The 24184-nt window shown below is 38.7% G+C and overlaps 1 protein-coding gene across 4 annotated transcripts; it reads right to left on the bottom strand.

The window, feature by feature from the left end:
• Positions 1–80: 80 nt before the first annotated feature.
• On the bottom strand, positions 81–24090 carry nrg1 (neuregulin 1). 4 transcript variants are annotated; one of them, XM_055060568.1, is made up of 9 exons: positions 23531–24090; positions 22493–23448; positions 16340–16478; positions 10423–10490; positions 7604–7706; positions 7035–7188; positions 6839–6954; positions 5302–5499; positions 2041–2144 (listed from the first exon to the last, which is right to left on the bottom strand). In XM_055060568.1, the coding sequence occupies exons 2-8, from the start codon at positions 23184–23186 to the stop codon at positions 5310–5312; spliced, it is 1464 nt and encodes a 487-aa protein (XP_054916543.1). In that variant the 5' UTR covers positions 23187–23448; positions 23531–24090; the 3' UTR covers positions 2041–2144; positions 5302–5309. The 4 variants fall into 4 exon arrangements, with proteins under 4 accessions (XP_054916541.1, XP_054916542.1, XP_054916543.1 ...); XM_055060569.1 differs by lacking the exon at positions 10423–10490 and adding an exon at positions 9661–9719; XM_055060566.1 differs by lacking the exon at positions 5302–5499 and having other exon boundaries at positions 81–2144.
• Between the last annotated feature and the right edge of the window lie 94 nt (positions 24091–24184).

Raw genomic sequence — 24184 nt, 5'->3', positions numbered from 1 at the left:
TTCAACCTCCAAAAATAACGTTTCTTTCTGTTGGTTCCATGGTGAGTGAGTGTTCAGCAGATGACAAATAATAGACTGGATGGTTAAACCATTTCAGGTTTTTGTTTATTCATTTCTTTTCAATTACATTTACAATGACACAACACACATAAGTTACAAACAGAAACATTTGAGAACAGAAGTGCAAACAAGTCTTTTGAAGTTTGTGAGTTGTTGAATTTAAAAGTCCAAACACACAAGTCTATGTAAGAGTTAAAGCAGTCAATCACTATGTGTAGTTAATGCATTATTTGTGGCCAGTCTGTACAACATGAAAGCCTTCATTAAAGGAACAATGCTCCATTTATTCTCTATTTTCATCATTGTCCTTCGGAGGAACAACCCTGACTTGATTTTTCTACAGCTTGTGGAACAAAGTAAATTGTTTCTTATAGAAATGAGTGAAACGTTACTTTTTAAAATGATATTTTTGTCAGATGTAGGAACATATTTTGCCTTAATGAACATAAAGTCGGTGTATTTGACCACTACTGTTTCCATTTTAGCAGCCATTTTGTCTCCAGTGATTTGCTGGAAGTCAGCAAAAAAAGAAAAAAAAAGCATCTCCATCTTTCTCTTCATGTCTTTGTTATTGATATTCATTATTTACTCATATTACATCTCACAGGACAGCTTTTTAAATCCACTTGGCAAACAGTTAGGAGTTTAGCTTGCAGACACTGGTCTCCTTATGCAGCCTTTCTGGAAAATCCCCAGCCTGAAGTGGGAATGTATATCGGCTTTCCAGAGCTACAGCAGTGCTGCTGGTAACAACATTAGAACTTTAATGCAGAATAGAAGCCAATATAGAAATGAAAGAAATCTATATGGTTATGTTAGGTATAGATGTGACAGCATTAGCAACACCTACAAAGCAGGTTTTAGTGATTGCACATTTATCTCACAGTTATATTAATTCAGTGTCAGGTTACTGGGACAGACAGTGACCAACAAAAATCAGATTTTTGCTAACATTTTCTCTATCTTTCATTAAATGCAGATAACAAGCCATTTTAAAAATGTTTACTGGTATGAGTCCAGGTGTGGTAGTTCAGTGACACATTCCCTTAAGCCGTTGAGTGGACCAATCAGACGAGGGTATGAAAGGAGTGACCTGTCAAAGGAAAACCCTGGAAATTAAACCACAACATGCTCACTATTTTATCAAAGCATGCGTCTGGACCCAACCAAGTGTTGGGACGGTGATCCATAGCTCAGTATGCAACGCTACTCCAGCTCAGCCACACTAAACAGAAAGGCACCTTTGATATTTTTCTGCTCTGAAATCTACTGGGAACCTTTGCTACATACGAGCATATGGCACTTAACCTGCAGCTCATGAACATCTTTATACAGCTGTGTCTTCTTTTATAAAACTCTTTATTTGCTACTTCACTAAAATAGGTCTCTTTTTTCTTTTTTCTTTTTCAAAAGTCTTTATACATCAGTTAGCTTGTTGAAAATTACATTTTAAGTGAATATGTCTCTGTGGAAGGTATTTTTGTTAATGTTACACAGCAATGGGATTGTAAGGTTTAACCAGCAGGACAGGGCTTGGTGATGCTGGGTTAGTCCTGCTGCTCTCCGCGTCCCAAAGGGCTGTGCTACTGTCTGCAGTACGGAAGGGTATGTCTCCTCCATGAGGCTCGTCTGTTTCACTGAATAGCATGCTGTCACTGGACTCCATGGAATACAGTACATGGCATGCAGCACTTTTGATGCTGCAGTTCTGATTCATTAGTTTCTCTGGTAATTCTAAAAAGCTGTAGCTGGCAGCGTCTGTCCCGCAGTTCCCCGTGACTCCGGTAACATTCTTTGCAACGAGGGCTGGGCTGGGAGGTAAGCTGTGTGCTATCAGGCCGTGATTGTAGTGGGAGAAGCTTGTCTTCTGATCGGTCAGTCTTGAGGACAGCTGCTGCTGGCTCTTCTTTGACAGCAGCAGCGGGCGCTCCTCCTCAACAGAGGGACTTAGAGCCACTGAGGGGACAGAAAGGGCCAGGCTGGACAATGGAGCAGACATCTCTGATGCAGGAGAGACAGGAGTGCTCAGAGCTGTCTTTGGGTCTGGAGACAGTTGGGACAGGCTTCTCCTGGGAGAGGCAAATCTGCACAAACACAATCAGAACAGAGATATTAGAAACAACTTAGTTCAAAAATTCATATTGACCTGAAAAATGAAAATAACATACAAATAAATAAATGAGCAAGTTCATGATGAGATTTTTTTATTTACCCAAATGCAACAATAAAAATTAGCTGGAAAAATCACATCAACCATAAAGGCCCACAGGCCTTAAACCGAATGTTCACTAGGGGCGCTGTTTCCAACTAAATCCCTTACAGCTAACAGAGACCCTTTGATTCCTATCATTAGGATAATTTTTTCAATGACTATATTTTTAACTAATTTCTATCAAATATCTTGGACATTGGCTGGTGAAATCTTCTAATGGCAGTGCAGCATTTCCTAAGGTAATATTTCCTGTTATGATTTCCGAAGCTCTCCAACAGAAACTATTGTGCCACACATCTGCAAAAACTCACTTCATCATTCAGCCCTCTTTTTGAATTCAAACACTTAAGATGAGTTTGAGTAATGAGAAATAACAGCACAGGGTCAGCAGACAGATTCTTCTTACATCCATATAAAGAATTTCAAGTTTTTACATTTTTCTTCTGTGTTTAAATTTTATTGTATCATAAGTTGTACCAAATCATAAATCATAAGTGGAGAATTATGGCTTCATAACACAGACATCACCAATAAAAGAACACAGTGCAGGTCAAAACAGCCAGATACAATAAGGGCGACGTACTTCTGCTATTCTGGAAACTAGAGGTGCACCGATTTGTCGGCCCGCAGATCCATTATTTTGAGAGTGGTGTGTGTTCTTGATCCTCCGATACTTAAGATGTGAAGTCGATCTTATCCATATATACCTTGGCAAACGTTTACAAGTAGGGAAGTAGGTTCTCTGCTGTTCTCCAGTGAGAGATATCTGACTGATAGGCCAGTCTACCAGGTCATCTCTACATGTTTGATGTTAACAATACTCACCCCAATGTTACCGACTCAGCAACTTTCTTGCCTAACTGGAAACAGATCATTCCAGTCAGAAGAGATTAAACACTGGGATGGCGATACATAATGATTATCGTTGTCAGCTATCCATACACCTTGAAGCAAATCCAAACAATGTGAATAATAAACCAGTTAAGTTTGGTTTTAATGCTTCAGGACATAATTTTGTTCTGTCTTATTTTTTTTTGTAGCATTTCTAAGGTTTTATGTCAATTGGTATACTATTTATCATAAGTGTTCTCCATTTTCTAACTTCACCATTTAAAAATTTGTAATACAATTAAATTTAGCTTAGCTAAGGCGTTTCTATAATCTACAACCAAAAACCAAAGACAAAGACAGAAATGGTGCTGACTGTGCAGGATCATCTTATTAGCAACAGCACAAGATTTTTGATCATATTTTCAACTGTCATGAAGGAAAGACTGATTTTTATAATGTATCACAGGTCCGTTGTTAAGGGCTGAGATAATATCTTAGGTCAGATGTATATTTTTATTAAGCTGATGCTGGATCTTTCACAGAGTGGAGAGTTCACAGAGACTAACTCACCCAGACTAGACCTAATGACAGCTGCACACTCTAGAAACAGGACATAAAAACAGTTTATGTTCACACAATGGACCTGAACATCAGATTTATCTTTGTCTTTTGAGAATCCGTCTGAACCAGTTGTAGTGTGTGTTTATAACCAATGTCCTAGGGAGACAATCACCACTATTAAAATTTCAAGAAGTTTGCCCCAAGTGTTGTCTTTAGACAGAAGGAGACTGACGACGATGTTCAAGAACAACCCAGACACCCGAGCTTTAACCTCAATCATCATGGACAGAGAGGACATGAATAAAGAAGTTTGGCATTAACATATCAAAGACTTTATTACCTGGATTAGACTGGAGAAACATTGATAGTCAGATGAGACAAAGATTGAACTATTTATTCCCAATGAAAAAAGCAATGCCCAAATGGTGGTGATAGCATCATGCTGTGGGTCTTTGACACGGATGCATTGCAAAATGAAGACAGAGGACTACTGACAAATTCTTCCACTTTAAGTCTGAACTCATCAGCTCGATGGTTAGAACCTGGGAACAGTTCAGCGTTCCAGCAGCTCAGTGGGAGCAGACATTCATTTATTTATTCTGAATGAGCAAAATCGCTCAAAAAGACTTCAAACTGTGGCTGAGATTGTTTTATGGAAACACATATTCATTGGAGGAGATTGGGCTTATTTTAGTTCATGTTTAATTTTGTAGATGTTACCTGATATTTAGCTGAGACTGGAAGATAGCTTAACACCATTAAACTTGAAAAAAAAAACTGTTTTTGTTTGTTTCCCTCCCCAATATTTTGTTGTGTTATAAGTTTGGGTAAATAAATCACAGCTGCACTCTGGGGAAAAAATAAAAACTTTGCTTTCATCTGGAAGGATTTGTGTATACCATTAAAAGCTACTTTATGTCTTATTTCTTCTCGGGTTGCATCGTTTGGCTTCAACCAAGCAGTTATAAAATAAGAAATTAAAGAATGATAAATACATTCTATTGCCCAACTTTAAATGATGTTCTATATTGGTGTAAGAACCAACAGTTGATGGGTAGTTTAATAGGAAACATTAAATTCTGCATCAAATAATGGAAGTGTTTTCATGTTTAAATTCAATGTAAAGAGCTCAAAGTGAAGACATTCACACCATAATTCACAACCTCTGCGGTCTGACCAATCACAGGGCATATTTCTCCTGTCCATCTTTTCCATTAAAATTAATTTAAAAAAATATGGACACGTTGCACTTTAGGGCAATTTACATGTTAAATAATTGCATTAATAATGCTCTAATTTAATTGATTGAAAAACTACCTTCATACTTACTAACTGATGGGGAGATAATAAAAGCAGCAGCTTCTCTACTGGAAACTGAAATCAAGACAATGAGTAAGGATTTCCAAATTCTCTCATTAAAATAAGACATGAAAATGATTAAATTAAACATATCTAAATGTACCTTTGATAAATTTATTACATGGCAAAATTCACCCCATTACCCATTATTTGCAGATTGTTTCTTTTAGATTATTTTAAACTGATAGTTGTAGACGATTCTCCCGTAAAGTGTTGTCATTCTTCTGATCTTCATAGTTCTGTTTATTTGTCAAATTTAAAATTCATTTATCAGTTACCTGGAACTTTAAGGCAACTCCTGTTGGAGATTGGTGTCTCGGCACTTTGCTGAATTAGAACTTAAGTCAGTGGTGCCACTTGTGGCATTCAGACGACCCCGGACGCCCTGTGTGGCACGTTGGCTATTCTCCACCAATGACATCACAGAGTAAGACTCAGTATCAGACAGAACATTGTTGCTCCAGTCCTCACTCCAGCTGCAGAGACAGGGAGGGAGTTATTTACATGGGGACCATATACTGCTACGTCTTCTGCCCACAGTCTGTTTAACCCATGTCACGTAGCAGGTTTTTAGACAGAGGCTGATCTGCTAAACCACCTAAAATATGTACGTTTCTTTTTATTTTGTGTTTATTCTCAATGCACAGAAGAAGCAACAAGGGGAATCAGGAAACAGGAATAGATTGTCAGATCAGAAAATATCCCAAAATCAGACTGGAGGATGTATGGAGCTCATCAAGACTGCACCTCTGCAAAGATCACACTTGGATTTAGTTTTCATGTTTAATTTCTGAGGTTTAAGTTAGGATATCACAAAACTGTATAATCCGTAAAGTACACCTGAATCCATGTTCTCAGTGTCGGGTCAAAGGTCGGAGCGTTCCCAATTCGACCCGAGTTTGTTCAGGACTACAGAAAAGAATTTTCCTCTTTACACTCAGAATACATGTACAGTTATGTAAGGCAGTCTTTTCATTTTAAATCACAGTCTCTGTTCTGTTTTATTACTATTATCATTATTATTAAGTTGCTGTGTGATTGAATTGAAATGATTTTTTTGTAAAGTGCCTTAAGACGACATTTGTTGTGAATTGGTGCTACATAAATAAACTGAGTTGAACTGAATTGAAGAGCCTGATTAAAGTGGCTCAATACCAGCTGCACTGCAGCCATGACTTTGCAACATTTTTGATTGACTGCTTGAACCCTGGGGTTTTGCCAAGATTCTTGTGTTTCATCTTCTTGACTCTGCTGTAGACTGCGATGGTCATGTTGCCTTGATGTTAGCTTCCAGCTCCTTTTCCAGGAAAGACACACAGCTCAATTATGCCTTTTGCCTTTATGTTAAGCACACAGTGTGTGCATTGCATCCTCTCCTGGTACATCTCACTGGGAGGAGCCAGAAATTTGCACAGGACACTTTATGAAATGTTCTTTTGGATGGATGGATATATTGTCTCTGCTGGACATTATTGAAAAGGTTTTTGTAGATATATTGCTTTTTGTTCTTCTGATGCTATTGTAGGTCTGTTCAAAAACATGCTATGGGAACACAAAGCAGTTCTGAAGAAAGCACCACAACCCCAGAGTGTGGCTCTGGGGTTGTCATTATTTTGTCCCTGCTCTGTGAGGTACAAAAAGGTTCCAAGCTGACAGTTGAAGGCTCAGCTATGGGTTTGAAAAATGTTCAGTCAGTACTACATGGGGGTAAAATATTTTTTCACTTGTGCACATTTTCAATCTAAATAGTAACACATAAATTCCCACAAACAAATTCAATCCAAGGAGAGCGTGTAATGAAATGTCTGTTCTTACCTTTGACTGGAGATGTTGGTGAGTGTGGTGGGCTGATTAGCAGTTGCATATTTGCTTGTGAGAAAAGTTGTTTCTGTCTCCTCAGTTACAAGCTGCCTCATGGAACCATTACATGGCTGGAAGTTTGCAGAACCAGGATGAGAATCCATTCCATGGTATAAGTTATCATACTTTTAATGTAAAACCGACAGCTTACGTTGACTATCTTCAAATCCTGCAGAGGCACAGCAGCACTGGGATGTCCTGCAGAAGAATTTTCCGTACAGGAGCCAGCAGCGGGATTTGAATTGTTGTTTCTCTTCTTCTTCTGGCTCTGCCTCAGGCGTTCACGTAGTTTCTTCCTTTGCTTGCTGGTTGGTGAGAAACAAAGGAGAGTCACAATATTTCCAGAGGTTGGTACAAATATTCACAGGGAGTCAAAAGCCACACCTCCTCACAAGTTTTCTTTATCATGTCTATTTTGTTACAACATCAGCTCAGTAGTGCTTCAATCTTTATACAGTAGCATCTGAATTTTATGAACGATTAAATTTTATTTATTCTAATACCTTTCATCAGCACAAGACAGGATCAAAATAACTCCTCCACCTCCCCAAACAGATCTCTTTATTTTAGGTCGGCTGAGGAGTACAGCATGTAATTTTCAGGTTGAATTTAATTGATTAATCTGCAGTCTGGGATTCACCCCATTGAAGAGATTTGGGAATTTGGGTGTGAAAATTCAAAGCATTTATGCTAAAAGAGAAAAAAAAATGTAGCAATTACTTTGTTTTGCAGTAGGCAACCACACACATGATTCCAACAACTAGGAGTGCTATGCAGATCCCTGTTATTGTTAAAATGCGCTTTTGATACAGCTCCTCGGCTTCTGAAAGAGAAGAGAAAATTCTTTGTAACATCAAAGTAACACTCAGTCACAAACACACCATAAAAAAGCAACAGAAAATTTGCATGCAACACTGCATTATGCATAACGCTGAGAAAAAGTTAGATGATCAAATCTCAGCATTGATCAAAACACCAAACTATCCATCTGCATTGGTTTGCTCTGCTTTTTGCTCATCTTTATACAGTATTAGAAGAGCAGAGCAGACAGATGAAATAAATATGAACGGATGCAGTAAATGGAAGAAACATTTACTGAAATAAAACTGGAGAGACAAACACAATTCCTCCAATCTCCACAGAAACATGAAGTATTAGCAGATGTAGAATATGTGGAGCTGACATTATGGCAGCATACACTTACACATAATTATGATAAGGAAATGTGTAAATGATATCAATTTTAACTTGCGCTCAAATGAAATGCAAAAACATTGTAACTATCATGAACAACATTTAATAACATTGTGGTTTTTGGCATGTGCTGTTTTCGAGGACACCTTTTTAATAAGATTAGTTTAAACTTATTATTGGATACCAGAAAATGTTCTAATGTCCTTTTTTTATTTTCAAATGTTATTCTGAATTTGAATAAATAGCCTGATTTAGCAATTCTCTGTTCTTTAACTGCAATAATTGTATTGTCTTTTTGTTAACCAACCTAAAGAATAATCATTTTAAATCTTTATGATTTCAACATTGACCAAAATAATACTATTATTTCAAACTATATATTTCAAATATAGTTTGAAATAATATATATAACATATATATTATTAAATAATATATATAACATATATATTATTTCAAACTAGATTGAAATAATACATATTTTTCTTGCTCCATTATTTCATAATGGAGCAACCCAAAGTAGAGTTAATGTTCCTCTTATCTTTATAATTGTGTCCTAACTAAATCCTGGAACCTGACCTACTATAGGGTCATGTTGGCATAAGCAAAGTGAAACTCTGTGATGGAGCAAAATGAATACATGGAGAAATCCCATCTGATGAAAAGTTGTTTTTAGCTTGGCTTTAAGAACAAGACCATTTTTATATGGTGAGGAAAAGTTGTGATCAAACAAAAGATGTCAGATTAAACTGAGAAGAAGATATCCATACACCTCAAACCTTCTGACCTTACAGCAGTTTGGAGGAATTCTGATTTATGAACATCCTACCTGGCTTCATCTGTGATGTGAGTAAATCTACAGCTAGTTTACCGTACTGATGGTGTTTAGGATGAAGACTTACCAAAAACTCTACAGTGTCTAATTTAACAAAGGAAATTAACCAATGTAAATCCCCACTATGTTGTACTATGAGATATTATACATATATGGGGTTTGAGTTCAGATGATAAAATCTGTTTTTATTCAAATGTTGGCATCTGAAGCTGTCTTGATTGGCCTCATTAGTCTCTTAATCAGCTGTCTACTGCAAGTAAGGCACTACATACTCTGAAGTACTTTACAAACTCTACTTAACCAAACCAATGTATCAGTACAAGCTGAGGGAAAGGCATCAGTGAAGGGAAATATTGTGTGCAAATGTTAAGGTTAGTGAGGGGTGGTGATGGTCAGAAATCCAGTGGGAGTGCATATAGATGACGGGTCATGCACAGGCTGCATGCACTTCATGCATGTGTCAATGTGCATGCAGCCTGATGTGGTTTCTAATGCTCATCTTTTTACTTTTTTATTTTTCTAACTTACAAGAAACAACAATACAAATTCTGTTTTATTTTATTGTAACAGTAAAACCATTCCTTCAAATTAAAAGCTAAGAACCAATTTCAAATCATGCCAAATTATAGAGATTTGCTAGCATGCAAAAACATGTGACAGCATTAATAATATGAAGGAAAAATGTGAGTAATTGTTAGTGATTCATGCTTTAATCTGGATGAAGGGATGAAGGGAAGAACAGGACACGTACTGTAAAAGCTGGCCATTACATAGTTTTGGCAGCGATCACCAGTAAATTCACTTGGACACCTAAGCATAAAAGACAAGAAACAAACAAGAACGAGAGGCTGTTAGTTACAAAAGATCTGCGTAAAACCCACAACAGTCATCACTGGTGTTAGGAGGACGGGTCCAACAAGACCAAAAAGTCTAGCTGACACTTTTTTATATCTGAGAATCTGAGTTATGTGATTTTTCTCAGACCTTCCTGTGTGTTTTAGTTTGTTTGTAGTCATGCAGAGATTACATGACACACTGTTGGGGTTTGCATCGCCCGCAAGCCAGTTTAACTTTGCAGCAAATTGGAATTTGCATGTACTTCTGTGGCCGCTGAGTCCAGACTGTCACGACTATAATAGAATAGACTGGGAGTCACAGGGGAAGAATGTTAGTGTGAATGGAGACAACATTAAGTCATACACGTATCTCTGCCTCTTGGAAAAAAGATCAGCCCTTTGACATGATGGGTTACAACACAGATGACATGTGATGAGATGTGAAGTACATGCAAAATTCAGTGCAGTGCTCTGCAGAGTAGAGTGGGCAGAACTCTAAAGATGCTTCCCCGTTTGGCTGCGTCAGATTTTATTTTTTAAAAGATTAGTGGGTCTCATTATTTTAGTTAAAGGTTACCAGAAAAATGTGGAATTCTTCATCATGTCTTGAAAAATACATGACAGGGGTGAGACACCAGTAATGACATGTGGGACTGAAGACAGCTGTGTTCACATACGTTTTGGGTCTGAGACTTTCTTAAGCACAGCCTGTTCACATCGGTGCCCAGTGAATCCGGCCAAGCACCTGGGTGATGATAGAAGGGAGAGGAGAAAAACAACGGCTATGTGTTACACACAAACACACACTGATTGACAGCACACTGAGCACCAATAAAAATACAGAGACCCAGGAGAATCATGTATGGCAAAACAAAAATCCAATAATTTAAGAACTCAAGTTACAGAGGATTACTTTCACTAAAACCTGGCAGTTTTATTTTGGTAGCCAAATTAGATCCCATTATTTAGAACACAATAAAACCAATTAATTACTTTATTCAATGAAGTTTAAAATGAAATAGATTTTATACATTTCCAATAAAGATTGTAAAGATTATCAAGGTAAGTTTTCCCGAGAACATATGTAACCAAAAACCAAACAAGCATCTGATGAGCATGACTTTGAGAAGGCTGAAGTCAGTAAATGAAGTAGCAGTTCTGGTTGATTAAAACAGGTGAATCAGTCGGTATGCAGTCAGGGTGAATAACGGAAAGCTCAGGATACCTTCACAGCTTCTACTCTGTAGAACAATCCTCTGCTCACAACAAACAAAAACACTAAATGCTTAAATTACAGCTGGACCTTTTCAGCTTTGTCTTTGTCTGAAAAAGTTCATTTTGGGTTGGATGAAAATGAATTAGAAGCAAGTGAAGCTGAGAAACCACTACTAGTCAAAAAAAAGTGTCTCACACTGGAATATTTATCTGGACCAATACAGAATACATTACCTCAGGCATCAGGTCAATTACCTTTGCAATGTCAAAATCTTTATTTACATCCAGATACGTGCAGAGGGGAGGAGAGGCAAAGGGGGCTTGAGCCTCTGCCCCTTTTATCTTTGATGCCCCCTGAGCCCTTTTAGAGTTTTTTTTTTTTTTTTTATATTAAACAGTTTTGTTTTTTCAAATTATTTTTTGTTTTATTTGTATGTCAGAAGCCCTGTTTGTTCCCCTCAGCAATAATGGTTAGCTAAATATAATAATTTATCTAAATAAATCAGTCTGGCTGCCCTTAGTCTAATAATGACTCAGTTTTTTTCTCCATGTTGTTCAGACTTTGGGTCCATGGTGAGAAGGAGGATCATTACCCTCTAACTATCAAATCACGGGCAAGAATATTTTTCATACACTGGTTTGTGAATAAAAACATAGGTCTGATGTTGACCTTAGAAAAACTGTAATAGCAGGAAAAAATCCCTCCTCACCTCTAAACACAGAAAAGCTTCAGCTGCAGAGAAACTTCTGACTTTAACGTAACCATTCTGCTAAAAGCCCGCTTGGCTACAGGCAGACTGAGTCGGTCCCACCGACAGATAGAAAGAATGTCTGTCTTTACATCAGACATCTTGATATTAGACACAGTACTGCGACTGTCACCGCAAGTCGTGACACACCTCAAAGCCTGGTACAACCACCTGCCCTGGTACCACCTGGTACCACCTGGTACCACCTGGTACCACCTGGTACCACCTGGTACCACCTGGTACCACCTGGTACAACCTGCCGACTGTTTGCTTTGCTTCTCCTTAACGTTTCTACCAGGTGGGTTAAAGCCGCTGCTGACGGGATCTGGCTGGAGGTGAACGGCTTTAAATAGAAGTTACTGCAGAACCTCAACTGTTAAAGGAAGATTCGGTCCAGAGCATTTAGAGGTCACAAAATAAACATCAGAGAAAATACTGGAGCAATAATTAGAACCGCAGCATAAAGCCAAACATGTCATAATTAAATGAAGCAAAATGTCTCCAAAGTATCGGCGGGCTGACATGAGGGAAACCAGGGGATTGAGGTAGATTCCAGGTTGATTCCAGAGATGCGCATCATCTCAGCGGCTCTTCATCCAGGGCCGGCTCAAGGTAATATGGGACCTCAGACAGATCCCAACACCCCCCAAAATCCTTCCTACTAAGAACCTCAGCATCACTAACATGTTTAAATAAGGTGAAATCTGTGAGAGGGAGACCACGTTTATTGACCAAGTTTAAAATCAATCACTGATTATTGGATGTTTACTGTGATCTATTTGTGAACAAACCCGATTCAAACACAAAGATTACATCATATTGTAGCCATGGCAACACAACAATCAAACTATTAAGATGATTCTTCAAACTTTTACAAAGTAAACTTCCTAGTTAAATCCTAAATGTATTTTCTTTTCTCAGCTGAATGCATTAACTAAAATGTAATAACATTGTCATTCTCTATGAATGAATGCTACAGGTATAGATCTATGGTCTGTGCTACAATTAAACCATTTCTAGGGGCCCCTGAATGTCTGAGGCCCCTAGAAGCAGCTACTGACTTTTATTTGCTTTGATATTCCAGTCTTACAATTATAGATCTCAGAGGTGCTAACATCAAACATTATATAGCGTTAAACCCCTTTGAGCTTTTTTTTTTTTTATCTATAAAGCAGTCTTCAGCCAAGTTGTTTTAGAGGTTAAATAGATATTATTAGGGCTTAATTAATAAAATGGCAGCAAATTTGCTTATTTCATAACTTCATAACCTTTGACCTTCTCTCCTCTGGTCTGTTTAACAGCTACAGTCTCGATCAACTCAGACCTCCAGGACTGTCAGCAGCAGAAACAGCAACATTACACCTGTTGGGGAAAATATATTACATTTGCTTTGCATTGTAACCGCAAGATGACAATGATATAGTATGATCCAATTAAATTCTGGATTAATATGGGGTGCTGCTATGTTGTTGTACGGAGTTTAAAGATCTCGTTCAATGTGCCCTTTTTTAACTTTGAGATCCTGCCCCTCCAAAGGTCTCTGCACGGCACTGGATGCAAAACTGTTTCCATCCAGTGTTGCATTGATTTGTGCCATTATCTTGCAGAGATGATGGGAGAGTCCCAGCGCTGTGCATAGTTTGAATTCTGGACTTTGTGGTGGCCAATCCATGAGGCACTTTTGGACAGCTTGAGTCTAATGAATCCTCACGTTGTCATCTTGGAATGTTGAATCCTCACGTTGTCATCCAAGATGACTACATTCCAAATATTTAACAATTTCAAACTGAAGTTAAATGTAACTAAATATCCTCTGATTTCACATTTTTATCCCCTTTTCTGCACATTTAAAATTCACAGGGTCTTCAATATTTAAATCTGGACTCATCAGACCACCTGACTTTCCACTGCTCCACAGTCTCGTCTGATGCTCCCCAGCAGATTAGCCTCACCAAGCTGTTCAGTCCTGTTCATTTTGGTCCTTTCACATTGTGGAGTTGAAATGTTCACTTGCACTCATGGGTCCATGATCCATGTAGATCATGAACTCATGATCTACATGTACACTTTATTCTTCTCCATCAGCTGGAAAGTTCTGAGGATGGAATTTATATCACACCTCTGCTTTGATTCCCACTGCAGTTCATCACAGAGCTGCAGACACATAAGCTGCAAGACTAAGACAGGATTGGAGAACAGACATCACATGCAGATATGACACCAAGAAAAACTATTAGCCGTAATGCTACAATCTGCCACTGCAAACAGAGCAGAACCAACAGTTGATCATCCAGTGTCCTTTAAATCTCACAAGTACTTTATACAGTAGAACCTCTTGCAGATAAAATAGCTGAACAAAAGCTTTGCTTCTTAAAGCATTCGATTCATGTAGTCTGACTGCAGCAGGAGAGTGACAGAGTTCAACCACAGAGTTCAGCTCAGGGGAATGTTGCAGAATAATAGACCACGCCCCTTTGATTCTGCAATCCCAGCTGTATGTTCTAAAAAAACTCACTTTTAAAGTAATCTGTAAAAAAGAAATTTCAAATTCATCAAAGCAGATAGTGTGTTTGGTTTCTAAAAGACATTATCTGTTTTGCTTTTCTTTTTCTCTACACTTCATAACAGACAAAAATAATGATTTGCAGATTTCAAATGATTATTTCAAATGATTATTTTCAAATGATGTATTAAGAAGTTATCGAAACCAACCTGGTCTTGTGCGAAAATGTAATTCCACTCTCATTAAATCATCTACTAACTGGGATTAAAGGCAAGATGAAATTTTTTAGGGTAAATTTCTTCTCATCCATTTTAAACAGTCCCTCCATTTTAAACACTTTCATAGGAGGGAACCTCCGTACAATTTCCTATGAGGGAAATTATGAAATGATCAACAAACCCCTCATGGTCTCTAAACAGCCCCCTGTATGTTTACCCATAATAATTAGCTGTAGCAGGAATTTCATGTTCCTCAGGGTCTGAGTTAGATGACAGAGTGACGGTATATCAGAAAAACACAGATCAGTTTATGTGCAATAAATTGTAACTTTTATCTTGACTGTTGTTATGCTACATAATAAAAACACGTCAGACACAAAGTATACTGGTGACACAATTCTTCAGACAAAAACTTGTCTAACAAAAACCATACGGTTGAAGTAATTTCCACAGAGATTTCTGAGCACCAATGTGTGCCAGGCGGCCTGCACTTCTCATTGATTTTTTTAATGACCACAGCAATATGTCCTGTCAGCATGGTGAGCTGAGCACCATCGACGTAGATTACTGGACTTGAGAGCGCCAACAAGTCGCCATAGCCAGGGACACGCACCTGCAGGCGACATCATGTCCACAAAACTATACTGTTCCAATGGAGGAGTTTGTCATAAAAATGATCGTAGCGTCCTTAATTCTTATCAGATTTCTATAAAATATGATTTAAATTGAAGAGAAGAAAATTGCATGTAAAAAAATTCTGTCAGTTGTGTCAAGATGCAAGAGGTACTAAGCAAATTTTTTTTTTATATTGGACAGTAAATTTAATTTTACATATCGGTAATTGCTGCTGTCAGAGATATAGTTTTTTAAAATACTTTATGACATTCTTTATCCTATTTGACAACTGCTATTTTGCAATGATCTCCAAAGGAGACAGTACAGTTTTTGGGGTTAATTCAACTTTCAGAAATTACAGCAGCTGCAGTGCGCCATGGCAAAAGAAAAAAATGCTGAAAAACTTTTCAGAACTCAAAACCACTTGTATTCTTCCTTTCGCTGACTGTTAACTAACTAGTGTCAACTAACACTTTTTGGTTTTATTACTACTTTTTCCAGAACTGTGAAATAAGACACCCTTGGACGTTGTTATCTAATTGTCATAGTGTTGACAATTAATTGTAAAACATTGCATGCGTTTTCAGATCCTTTGTATTACTCTCATTTTCCTGATCACCAATATTATTGATTCAGTGGAAAACAATGCTGCACGTGACACACGGTAGTCACGGGATGTCCAGTAACAGGCCTTTCAACGGTGAACACCACCAGCAGAAACAGAAATCAGCATCAAACACAATGCTGCCAGAATTCTTGCTTTCCAATTTTCTGACTGTCTCCGTAGATCATCACGGATCACTTTTAAACCCCCAGAAAGGAGTCTGTCTGATTTTACAGACAGACTCCTTTCTCTTCATTGGACAAATCACTGAATAATTATTTAAGTGATTAATTAACATTCACGATGAAGACTTCACGATTCCTACTTTTGTATTTAGAAGGCACTGTGGTGTGTACATTTGATTCAGTGTTGCTTACTAATTGTCATCATTCCTTGGTAACATTAAGCTGTGCTTTAGTCTAACTGGTGCTTGATCAATCAATTCATTGATCAATCAATTGACTCTATAAGTGTTTCAACATAAACATTAATTTCTTTCTTCCACTCCTTTTTAGTTACTGAAATAGAGGTGATACTATGAATTACAAGACCAAAGAAAACTAAAAGGAAAAGTTGTACACATAGTAATGAAAGCCCTTTAACCCAGAGTAACTAATTATAACCGGCAGTTAGAAGTTCTCCTCTCGCAGTTCCAACACATTTGGTGACAAGCAGAAGTCTGTATCATACCTGCATAGAAACTTTGTACTGCCAGGCATAATTTCAAGTGTGAAGCATTCTCCTCCATTAACGCAGTAGTTCTTCTGCCTGTCACTGCAACGCATGATGTGGCTGGAAGTCTTGGTTGGAGTGGAGGTGCTGGTGGTAGCTGCAGGAGGACAACCAGGGTTATTGCTTAAAGGACAATAAATAAAATCAATTATGGTCAATTTTCTAACTGCAAGTAATAAATAAATAAATACATAATGTACAAAAAAGAACTAAAAATATAAACTTCTTTATTATCATTATTTTACTGCCTGCCTTTATTGAAAGACTGTGTAGAAACTTTAGGATTTTACTCAAATTATATCTCACTAACATATAATTTATATTAGTGAGATAAAGTTTATGTTCCTCTAGGTGAACCTTTTCTTCTGCATGTTTGTTACTAAAGCACACTATTACACCACAGACTCAGCAGAATTCTCAGCTTGGCATAATTTAAAATTTTAAGAATGTTGTCTGGTCCTATCAAAAAAAACATTTTTTGATAGGCTGTCCTCCCAGTCCATCAATGTTTCAACACAAAAAGTATTTTTCTAACAAAGATTGCACAGAGGGTAAAGCAGTTGCCTACAATCTGAAAGTTGTGGGTTTGATTCCAGCTTCCAACTTCCACATGCTGCTGAGCCCCTGGACAAGGTACTCAATCCAAAGTTTTGCACCGATCTGTATGTTGGAAAGTGATGTCAGTAACGTGTTACTTCATAACCCGCAATTCTAATCTCATCCCTTTTTTCATTAACAAGTAATCGAATGTGTTACTATTTCCAATCCAGTAATCAGATCAAAGTTACTCATAGCTGTGATTGGTATGAGTAACTTTGCAGAGGCAGGATGCACTGTGGGTAAGCAGCTAAGTTCCACACTGCTACTAAAAAATGGCACTGACTGCAGGGTCTGACTCCCCATAAATCCTGAAAACAATGAATGAAATGAAACAAGAATAGATCACTGGAGACAAGTCTCCTTGAAACATGTAATATTTCATTTGCAATTTGTCCTCGGCGACGCTCCAAGCTCATGCTTTTAATTCACCCGAGGCTCCACATTCCCCATTGCAATCAGAAATCATTAAGATGTCTTTGTCCTTGCTCCATACTTGACTGCAATCCTTTACCTACAACAGCTGTTGTTTGACTCATCTGCATATTGATTTAGATAAGAACAGGGTTTTAGTTTTCAATGTGGAACAAACTCTTCTTACACATGCACAACTCTCTAGTTCCAATTATAGCAAAACACAGACAAAAACTGTGAAATACATAGACAAGAAAAACAATCAAAGCTGTCTTAATATTAATTATAAAACCAGATTATAAGGTTGTCTGAGGCCACTGCTCAGCCTTCAGATGATATTAAGTTTTGCTTAGACAGCCTTGCAGACAGTTTCTTTTCTAACATGGGGTCATTTTACTAGCTTTTGACTTTTGCTATTGCCAACCTTTGTAGTTTAGAACCTCACATCCCTTTTGCTTAACCACTCTTGAGTCATCTCTGATTTCTTTATGTTGCTTTTCAGAAACCAGACCTTGGTAAGCCCTTAAAGTGATTAGCTTTAGTTCTTCAGGGTTTCTGGATGTCTTTCGATTTTACAGGAAGGTTTGTTTGTTTGTTAAACTACATAACTTTGAACCATAACTAAACAAGTGTTTTTTTTATAATCAGATGAACAGAACTTTTGTGAATTAAGTAGTCATTACGATGGTAGGCCTTATTTTTAATTAACAATTTTAATGCACACAGCAAAATAGGACAGCTAAGATAATACAAGAATGCCAATTTTAGCAAAACCAATGCTTTTGTTGGCATAGTGTTCAGTTAAATCCAAAAGGCTGGGTCAGTATGTTGGGTCATGGGGCAGCTACTGTTCACCACAGGAATCATGAATGGAAACAGGAATGATGCAAAGCCAGACAGTCTCAAACAGGAAACATTTGATCACTCTTCATCAGTGCCGATAATGTCTAATGTCTATGGCAGAAACGTCGACACCATTGTCAATACTACTTTTACTACCTTTTAACTTAGATTGCCCTTCCAATCTAAGTTAAAAGGTATCTAAATACTATAGAAAAAGAAGCTCCTGGAAAAGGTTAAAATATAATTTCTAAAAATATATATTTCCCACTAAAATACATTTCTTAGATTGATACGTAGCCATGTTCAACAAAAACTAATCTGTGATCCAATGAGACTCATTTATCTGATCCATTTTGAAAGTAACCTTTAAAGATCCTTTTCATTACGTCCATGTTTTGGTAATCAAAAAATTTTTGTGGGCTGATACGATTCGCAAAAATAATGCCTTGAAACATTTTTTTTCGACATGAGAATCTCAGCATCATTATCCAGGATATTTTTTCCCAGTGTTTAACCTTGTCAGGGAATCCTTATTGAGGTTTCAATCAGTCTCCCATGTTGAAATTAAGTATCTAAATTAATATTATAAAATTGTAGGCTATGACAATCAATCCCAATGTCATTTTTTAAACAGGACATATTAGTCCGAGATCAAATTTTGAAAAGAAAATATTTGTGGCATGTTTCCTTCCTGTCAAACCGATATGTTTTCACCTTGTTTGAGTCATAAAGAAAATACCTCTGCCATCATCAGTGGAGATAATCTAACACACTCAGGGCAATAAATCAGAAAGTGAGGTGATCACAACAGAAGCATCATGGTGGCGAGCCACAGGCAGACAGACAGTATTACTGTGCTGGTTTTTCTGGCGGCAGCATCAATTAGCTTCCAGCAGGCTCTGACCTTGAAATGGAGCACAGGCAGAAAACAGGAAGTGTCTTCATATCAGAGCCCAGGGTTTCAGTTAGTGTCATGCATCATTTATTGATTTTTACTTATTCATAAGACTAGAACTATTCATCCACACATTTCAGGGAGTTACACATTGCTTACAGTTGTGCAGGACCTTTTCAACTCTCACATCTTCAGTGCAGATAGAATAAGGTTTGTAGTGCTTTCAGTCTTAGAGTGGAGCTACCAAGCACACACACACATGTATGTATATAATAATTCCCTTCTCACCCACCGCGGGTGGTTCTTATCCTCTGAGCTCGGGTCCTCTACCTGGGAGCTTGAGGGTCCTGCAGTATCTTGGCTGTGCCAAGGACTGCACATTTCTGGACTGAGATGTCTGATGTTGTTCCTGGGATCTGTTGTAGCCACTGCTCCAGTTTGGGGGTTACTGCCCCGAGGGCCCCGATGACCACAGGCACCACTGTGGTCTTCACCTTCCAGGCCCTCTCCAGTTCTTCCCTGAGGCCCTGGTATTTCTCTAGTTTCTCGTGCTCCTTTTCCGATGTCGCAGTCACTTGATATTGCTACATCAACCACAACGGCTTTCCTCTGTTTATCCACTACGACAATGTCTGGTTGGTTCGCCATTACCATTTTGTCTGTCTGGATCTGGAAGTCCCACAGGATCTTAGCTCTGGTGTTCTCCACCACCTTTGGGGGTGTTTCCCACTTTGATCTCGGGGTTTCCAGTCCATATTCTGCACAGATGTTTCTGTACACTATGCCTGCCACTTGGTTATGTCGCTCCATGTACGCTTTCCCTGCCAGTATCTTGCACCCTGCTGTGATGTGCTGGACTGTCTCAACCTACACCTTGGGTCTTGTCTGATATGGTAGATCTGGGCCTCTATTGCTCCGGTGTTTAGGGCCTGTTCCTGGGCGGCCAGGATGAGGGCCTCTGTGCTGTCCTTGAGTTCAGCTTTTTCCAGCCATTGATAGGATTTAGTGATATCAGCCACTTGGGTTATTTGCTGGTGGTACATCCCATGTAGGGGCTTGTCCTCCCATGATGGTATCTCTGGCACCTCAACCTTCATTCCCTGTTGTTTGAGACATTCACTGAGCACATTGTCTGTTGAAGGCCTGGAAGGTGAAGACCACAGTGGTGCCTGTGGTCATCGGGGCCCTCGGGGCAGTCACCCTCAAACTGGAGCAATGGCTACAACAGATCCCAGGAACAACATCAGACATCTCAGTCCAGAAATGTGCAGTCCTATTACAGACACTGGGGGAGAGGGAATGTTCAAATTGATAAAGTTCGTAGTTTATTTTATAGGTATGCATGATAAATTTAATCTGCATGAGCAAATTTTAAAACACTGGAACGAATGCAGAGCGTTTGCTTGATTTGGAGTCACTTGTGCAGGAAACACCTCATGTTGACAACACAATGCTGGAGCAAAATGCAAATAGAACCAGCAAGATTTCACTTCTTATTTAGTATTAAACATACTGATTACAACATACTTTATTTAGAGAAAATCATCACTGTCATCTTATTATTAGTTACCTTATGAAAGTATTGCATAGTCATACACATTACATTATTAGCAGGTTTCTTTTCTATCACTGCTAAACATTGGTTTCATTAAAAATGAAAGCTTATTGTTTCTGCTGTTTTTTTCCAAAAGCAATAGTTCAGATATTTATGTCAACATCAAAACAAAGAATAATTTGAATGTGGATATAAAAACATTAAATTAAGAGTTGAGATAGATTGAGGTGAAATATGGAAACAACAAATGTATAAGTCAAAACTATAAAAAAGTGGATGTTCCCACCTATGTGTCTATAGTGTAAGAAGAAGAAGACAGATCAATCAGGAATACTGTGGAGCAGCACACCTTATAGTGGTCTTTATTCAATGCAATTGTTTTTACTGTTCAATCTTTGACTTTTGAAATCCTGACAATGACCCATTGTTGGAAAAAATATCATTTTTGTCTCATTCATCTTTCTGATGAATATGTAGAAAAATACACAAGGGGTTTAAAAACGACAGCTCAGCTAGTGGAACCCAGCTAACACTAAGCTCTGATGAGCATAAACAAACAAGAAACTTACTGTAATTTAATTTACGTTTCCTTTCAAATAAAGCTCCTCCACATTTCTCAAATTAATTTGAAGTATCAAAGAAAATCAATAAAAAGGAAAAATCATGACAATAATCACACACTGATTATTCTCATGGTTATTCTGAGTGTTTTGTTCATAGCTGTAAATATCAATTGGAAAGTGTGCTGACGTTGATATTCTGATTGAAAAGTAAGAGGTTTTCATCTGAGACCAGTACCGCTGACACACGTACACACCTTGCTGAAAATCCCCCTTCTATAAATTCTGATGGTTTGTGTCTTGGATGTTTGCTAAATATATTAGAATTACAAACTAAAAACAGTGTCTTTGTCTATTTTATTCATCCAAATATAAAAAAGAATGTTGGATATATATTGTACAGTACCGTGTACAATATGGTACTAGGTCAGGGTTTCTTTATGTCTTTTTCTGCTTTTAACATTTAACACATGATGCAGTCATCTTAAATTTTGAGGTTGAGAAGCCTCTGACTTTCCAAGCCAAATATGTGATAAGAGAAAATCTTTAGCTAATTTATTTAACTTGGAGAAGAAATGATGTGAAGAAATGTCCCTTCCAAAGTCCCTTACAAAGTCTGCAAGCTTCTCCTGTGCTGATTGAGTTCAGAAATAAAACACTCAATTCTTTTCATTGGAAATCCTGACCCGCTCTGTGGACACTTCAATCTCATTTCTCTGAACTCAGAAGCTTCCAAAGAAAGAAACTGAGCTAGTGTGATCTCAATTTCATAGTATTTTTGATAACATTTGCTTCCAGAAACTGGAACAAGTTCACTTGTTGCTTCTGACACGCCTACCTGTGTAGCAACAGTTGGCAACGTGGGCGATTGCTACACTCTGCATGTCTCAGCATGTTATCATTCAAAGGAAATTCTTTAAACAGCTGACAGAACAAGGATCTGAGTTTGAAAGAATACTCTTTGGTCTGGACCAGGAGCTGCAGACCCCAGGTCCAGACCAAATTCAGCAACCCTGCAATCATCAACCTGCCATTTAAAGAGAAAATCTGGTGTTCCAAGAACTACAAGGATTAAAACTTTTTTTAAAAGTGCTTATACTGCTGTAAATGAAATTTCTTTTTCACGTTACACTATGTCACAAAGCTCCATTAATACAATCCTAAATCTTAGTTTTAAAGTAATATTTTTAAAGAGAAAACAAGGAGAGAAGGAGAGAACCTGCTGACGAGAATGTTGGGATACTTACATATAGTTTGAAAGAGTTTGTCTAAGTCTTGGGTTGTCTGTGGATTGGAGTTTTGCTTTGGAACAGTAGAACGTTCAGCATTGTACTTCATGGTCACAGAGGGATATGTCACTTGTGGCGATTGAGGCACAAATGGCCCAACTGTAGATTTCTCTTTCCCAAAAACGTCCGGGTGTCCAGGTGTAATGGCGATGGTAGTGGTCAGGGAGACAGTAGAGGGAGCAGAATGAGGAATGGAGACTGTGATTCCAAGCGTGGGGTTAACTGATATAATGATGGGATCCTGGCCAATGGGTTTAGGATCTAAGTGGGTGAGCGGTTCATATTCAAAGATCTTATCCACAAAGACCCATTTGAGTCCAGCTGTGCAAAGAGCTAAACTAAGAAGGCAGGCCAGGATGGGCAGAATGCAGATTTTTTCAGAGTGGAGGCAACGGTTAATCTGTTCCATTTCTATGCACACACAGCAGGTCGCAGGCAAAGGCACAATTCCCAAAGCACCCTCATGCTCCCCATCACCTCGGCCTTCCTCTGTAATTCCCTTTACACCCTCATCCCCACTCTCACCAGCTGCCTCCGTCTCCTCTTGTTTCTCCTCTGGGACTGGCCCAGTATCAGGAGGCGGGCCAGTGGGGGAGGCCGTTTCAGGAGATGGAGCTGGTCCTGCAGAGTGGCCCTCCATTCCCTCAGTCATCCTTTTAAACTGCTGAAGGAAGAGTCTATGAATGCTTCAACCATTAAAACAGGACATCACACAAGTGTGGTGTGCCACGAGAGTCTATGAGAAGGCTTCCCAACATGAGGCTGAAGAGTCAGAGGACGAAAAAGCAAAATGCCCTTCAGAGACTGAAAGCTTGACAGTGGTCCACGAGGTAGCAGGACGACCTGCATCCAAGGAAAGCCAGCTCTTTACACATGCTTTAATCAGTCAGGGAGTTGTACTGCAGTCAATTTATCTGCAGGCAAAAGACATACACATATACTAATGTTGAATCTGGTTGAGTCGTGAGCGACGGTAGAAAAGTAGTTGTGACTCACCTGAACACTTTGGCAGGGGAAGGAGTAGGGGCGGTGTCGATGTGATGGGCCGGCTGCAGTAACTGGATCGTCAAGGACAGGCTGGCCAGGCACTGCAGTGGCAGGACGGACATGCTGCCTTGTCTAAAGTGCTCCAAGCAGCTGAAAGGCTGAATCATCAGGGAGCGGCAGGTGTCCTTCCTCTCGGTGCAGCCAAAGAAATAGATGAGTAAGGAGAAAAGGGAAAGAAAGAGAATCCTGGAGAGGGAGGGGGGCTGCAGTAGCACAGTGGGTCAGAGGAGGATGGATACTCCCCTTCTCCTTCTCTCCTCTCACTCCTCCTCTTGCTGTCGTTTCTCTCCAACTGGAGTGCACAGCAGCCTCTGGCCTCCTCCCTCTCTGTCTCACTTCCTCTGTCTTTGCAGGCTGCTCCCAATCCAAGCACAAAGCATCCAGCTAAGCAAGTTCCTACATGATCCAATTAGAGTGCATGTCAGCGAATCACAGACAGCCGAACTGCTGTAGCCACCCCTCCCAGCACCACTCCCCAATGACTCTACTGCAAGGCTGGGGAACGAAAATCCAAGCAGACATAGGATACACATGGAGAAATGAATGGCATAAAAGTTTAGTTAATAAATGATTGCATCTGAAATATACTGAAGTTAAAAAATA

The sequence above is a fragment of the Poeciliopsis prolifica genome, unplaced genomic scaffold (genome assembly GCF_027474105.1).
Source record: "Poeciliopsis prolifica strain line A6 unplaced genomic scaffold, Auburn_PproV2 SCAFFOLD061, whole genome shotgun sequence".
Taxonomy (NCBI): Eukaryota; Metazoa; Chordata; class Actinopteri; order Cyprinodontiformes; family Poeciliidae; genus Poeciliopsis; species Poeciliopsis prolifica.
This window is presented reverse-complemented; position numbering and strand designations above follow the sequence as displayed.